General features: G+C 47.1%; 1 protein-coding gene across 1 annotated transcript in view; it reads left to right on the top strand.

The window, feature by feature from the left end:
* Positions 1 to 642: 642 nt before the first annotated feature.
* MYOZ1 (myozenin 1) overlaps positions 643 to 4,917 on the top strand; it is a 7,301-nt gene continuing 3,026 nt past the window's right edge. Inside the window, exons 1-3 of the mRNA XM_044916495.1 lie at positions 643 to 732; positions 1,979 to 2,069; positions 3,196 to 3,374. Of these exons, the coding sequence (XP_044772430.1) occupies positions 1,997 to 2,069; positions 3,196 to 3,374 (252 nt within the window). The 5' untranslated portion in view covers positions 643 to 732; positions 1,979 to 1,996. The remainder of the gene's footprint in view (positions 733 to 1,978; positions 2,070 to 3,195; positions 3,375 to 4,917) is intronic.

The following is a 4,917-nucleotide window of genomic DNA, read 5'->3' as shown; positions in this document are numbered from 1 at the left end:
GCAAAGCAGGCCAAACTGAGCACCCCAACAGCAAATGGGGATGAAAAGGCAAAAATCGGTCAAGTCTTCCCCACATCATCCCTGACAACATAGGAAGCACTGGATTTGGTTAATTTGGTTCCTTATCCTGCAAAGATCTGGCTTTTCAGGAAAGACCAATCCATCAAGGAACTTTCAATGAGCAGCTCCATTGTGTGCAGACTTCCTTTCCCCAAACATAGCACCTTAAGCCCTCCCACTCCCAAAATGCACCCACATGTCTCTCCAGCTCCAGCCTGGAATGGTTTTGAGTGGCTCTCCAGACATGTTCTCCAAGTTCTTGCTCTCCCACTCTGAATTCCTATCCACCATTTTCTGCTTGCTTCCTCTTTCCCTTTCAGTTTTCAGTTTTTCCCTGAATGCTTCTTTGGTTCTCAGACTCTAGATGCCAAGAAAGGGGACTCCCTGTGCAGACTGATCCTTGGCTCAGACAGCTTAGTGGGAGAATCCCAAAGGCCATTCCTCCCCTTCCTGAGCCTCTGGGCAAGGAGGGCGGGATCTTGGTTCCAGGGTCTCAGTACCCCCAGTGCCATTTGAGCTGCTTGTACTCATCATCTCTATTAATAACTACCCTCCCTCCCCCACTGCCAGTGCTGCCCCCATGCCTGCCCAGCTCGGGTTCTCCGGTCACAGCAGCTCAGGCCTCCAAAGCTGCTGGACCCCGGGGAGAGCTGACCACCGCCTGAGCAGCCGGTAAGTTTCCAGCTCTATGGCCAGAGGGGCTGGAGCCCATTCTGTTGACTGCTGTGTCTGTGTCTGCAATTGTGACCCTTGATCCTCCCTTATCTATGCTCTGCTCCCAGCTGTCTAGTTCAGGGGAGCCACCGAGTTGGAAGGAGAGGGGCCCAGGAGGGTGGGGGGAATGGAGATGTTGGAGGAGGCACTGGAATAGTAAGAAGGGGGTCTGAGAGGCTGGATGGGAAAAAAAAAGAACCTAGCTAGTTAGGGCTGAGAGAGGTATAGTGAATGCCCATTTAGCAGTTCCTGGAGTCTGGCCTCAGCATACCCCATTAAGTTAGTAGAATTGCAGACGTGTTGTAAAACAGGACTCAGCAGAAGACAGTGTTTTGCTGAGTGCCACCTTCTGTGAAGGAGGGACTGGAGTCTATCTTTTCCCAGCTTGTCCCCCTCCACTGCCAGACGCTATTATTATGTTCCTGCCCCCCGTCAATTCCCCACTGCTATGATATTGCTGAATTGACATGCGTCAGTGTTCAAATGCCCCTGGCTCTTCTCTCCACTCTAGCTCTGGGGCCTGGGGTAGGAGTGCCTGAAAGGGAGCAAGGAACACTGCCGTGACCTCCCAGGCCACACTCCAGCTGGCCCAATAGGGGAGCAACAACCTCTCCTTCCTATGGAGAATGTTTTTGGCTGAATCTCCTCAATCCTGGCAGAACATTTTTCTGCCCCACTGGGGCTTGAGGAAGACTGAGGAGAGACCAGAGTTTGGAATGACAACCCCAATCTGAGATCCCCATGAAAATAAAAACCTAAAGTCATGCCAAGCCAATGAAACCTGGGTGCAGTGCCCTGTGTGTTATTTGTTTGTTTTACCCACTGCCCCCAACACATACTATGTTCCTAATCCCTGTACGAGCTCCATTTAAACAGCAGAAAAGAGGTTGGTAGATGGTAGGAGCAGAGGGTGCATCTATGCTTTCTGTCCTGCCTCCAAGAAAAGAGAAGCCCTAAAGCAATTGGTTTTCACTTTTTGGGATCTATCTATCTATCTATCTAGATATAAATACATATTAAATATACATATCATATATACATATTAAATATATGTATATATAAGTATATACATATATTTAAAAATCTCATGAAAGCCCTTAACCTGAAACCCTTAACCCCAGGTTAAGAAGTACTGCCCTACTGTAGATACTCCCCCTTCCCAGTTCTTGTCCATCTTCCAACTCCCCCATCCCACCCTATCTAGGCTGAATCTGCCTCCACAATGCCGCTCTCAGGAACCCCAGCCCCCAACAAGAAGAGGAAATCCAGCAAGCTGATCATGGAACTCACTGGAGGTATGGCATGTTTGCACCTACCTAGTGTGGGACTTCTTGTTAAGAGCATCTCAGGCCCAAGAGTCCCAGAAAAATCATAAAGTTATATATGTCTTAAGGTGAAGAGATGTGAAGAGACAAGAGAAATTCTGGGGGGTGGGGGCAGGAAGAAAAATGGAGAAAGGATTCAACACTGACCACTCACCCTTCCACCCTTTTTCACCTTGTAACCTGAGACAGTAATATCCTTGCCATATCACCCAATGCAGGTCCAGGACAACAGGACTCAAAGGTCAGTGAGGTATGTTTGAGGAAGAGAACATATATGATGGAGATTGGCACACAGCAAAGTCTCAATAAATGGTTAACTTCCTTACTTTTCCCCCCAGAGCTAGGGAGCCTGTGTAAGCACTTAAAATGGAAAAATACTCAGGCATTTTTTCCTGGGGGGCAGTAGGAGTATAAGCATGTGAAGAGCTCTCCCAATATCTAGAGACGCTGTCTGTAGCCAGAGTTCACTGAGGGGAAGAGAAGGAAAAGGAGTTAAGACAAATCTGTATTTATTTATTTATTTATTTTTAAATGTTTTATTTATTTATTTGAGAGAGACAGAGATAGTGAGAGAGAGCACGAGTGGGCAGGAGGGGGAGAAGTAGACTCCCTGCTGAGCAGGGAGCCCAACGCAGGTTTCAACCTGAGCTGAAGGCAGACGCCCAACTGACTGAGCCACCCAGGCACCCCGACAAATCTGTATTTAGATGTGGTCAACTCCACACGGTGTTGGCCTTTGGACTGCCCCCCATGCGATAGTTTCCCCAATGGTCTCCATCTATGATGTTCCTTTAGTCCTTTTGCCCTGCACCCCATGCCTCTGACCCTTCTGCCTCATTCACCCTCTCCACTCTAGTATCCCCACTGTTTCCACTCTGCACCCCAGTTCCCATGCATCATCTCCAACTCCAAACCCAGGAAATAAAAATCTCTCACAAACAAGGTACAATTTGACCAGATGTCACAGACAGTATCTCCTTCCCTCTGTGATCTCTGCAGGAGTCACACACTTAGTTGTGGATGGCATCTGTATTCGGAGCCTAGAAAACCCTACTTTACTCTTCTCCTTGTCTCTTCCTCCCCACCTCCCTGGAAGGTGGACAGGAGAGCTCAGGCCTGAATCTGGGCAAGAAGATCAGTGTCCCAAGGGATGTGATGTTGGAAGAGCTGTCACTGCTCACTAATAGGGGCTCCAAGATGTTCAAACTGCGGCAGATACGGGTAGAGAAATTTATTTATGAAAACCACCCTGATGTCTTCTCTAACAGCTCAATGGTAAGTTTGGAACTTTATAACTCTCATAGCCTAGTGCCTCTTCTGACAGCTTCTTGGTAGGCCCTCAATCTCCAAATACCACCAACCTCCCTTACTTGCAACTTTATAAGCTTATTAAGTCCCCAGATATATTAAACCTCCAACAGCTCCAGGATGAGTTACAGCCCACCTCTGAAATTCAGTATCTTAGAGCCAGTGAAGGGGAAGGGGTGAAGAGTACACACCCTCAGGGAGAAAATTCCTTCCCTGTATGGCTAAGTGTTAAAGATAGGTTTGCCAGAGAAGACGCAGGACACCAAGTCCTGTATTTTAAAGTTGAGATACGCGTGAATAATTTTTTAGTAGAGTATGTCCCATGAAATATTTGAGCCATAAAAATTCAATTCAATTCAATTCAATTTTAAAAATACAGGATACCAGTTTAATTTTAATTTCAGATATATGATGAATAGTCTCTTACATATAAATATGTCCCATGCAATATTTGGAGTGTAATTTCAGTAAAAAAATATTTGTTGTGTATCTGAGATTCAAATTTAACTGGTGTCCTATAATTGTATTTGATAAATCTGGCAACCCTAGAAAGAGTTAAGTGCTTTTTATAACCATCTCCTTCTTGAGCCATTCTTTTATCTAAAGGGTCTGTCTAAGGACTCCATGAAACTATCCTCTAAGATCCTATGTCCCCTAGTGAGGATCTTTTTTCCAAGAGAAGTAGGGTTTGGAAGGGTGCCAGGCACAAGATGTTATAGCTGAGAAGGAGGGGATCTTCTCCATTACCTTTCTTCCCCCTCTACCTTTACTGGGCAGCCAAGGAAAGTGGAAATAGATGCCTACATGGGGCCACAGGCAGGAGTGTCTGTCATTGATCCTTATGTAGGAGCAGAGCAAAAATGCTGAGCTGGTCATATCTAACTTTAGGAGGCCAAAAGCCCTTGTCCCTGACTGGGTCTGGTTACACTGGTTGGAGCAGAGGGGTGTGCATGGTGGGGTGGCTAGGAGAGTTTCCTGAAGGAGTTGGTGGGGTTATTTTTAGGCTTTGGGGCTAAATCCAGGGTTGCCCTTTTGCTCACCCTTCCCCCTACCTGCTACAGTTTCACGGTCAGGAGATCCTGGTTCATCAGGCACCAAAAGGAGAAAGGGAGAGGAAGAGAAAGAGAAAGAAGAGAGCTCTGTCTGTTAGACAAGATTAAAGAAGGGGAGAGGGCAGAGATCTCTCTAGCTCTTCAAATTAAACCTGGGTTCTCTGTCCCAACCCCATCCTTTTAAATTGTAGCTGGGCAGAAATCTTGGCCCTCTTTGCCTTGATAAGGATGGGAAAGGAAAGTGTAGAGAATAAGTTGCCCCCATCTTAAGGTGTAATTGGAGGAACTGAGCCAGAGGGGGGTCCTATCGCTTAAGGAGAGTTTAATTCCTCTCAGCCAGGCTATCCACTGTCCACCTATTGCGGTGGGGGGGGGGGGGGGGGGGGGGGAGCCCGGGGGGGGGGGTGTTTTTGGTTGGCCCTGGCCCTTGTTTGTTTTTTTCTCTTTTTTCTTTTCCC

Source organism: Neomonachus schauinslandi, chromosome 6 (genome assembly GCF_002201575.2).
Source record: "Neomonachus schauinslandi chromosome 6, ASM220157v2, whole genome shotgun sequence".
Classification (NCBI taxonomy): Eukaryota; Metazoa; Chordata; class Mammalia; order Carnivora; family Phocidae; genus Neomonachus; species Neomonachus schauinslandi.
This window is presented reverse-complemented; position numbering and strand designations above follow the sequence as displayed.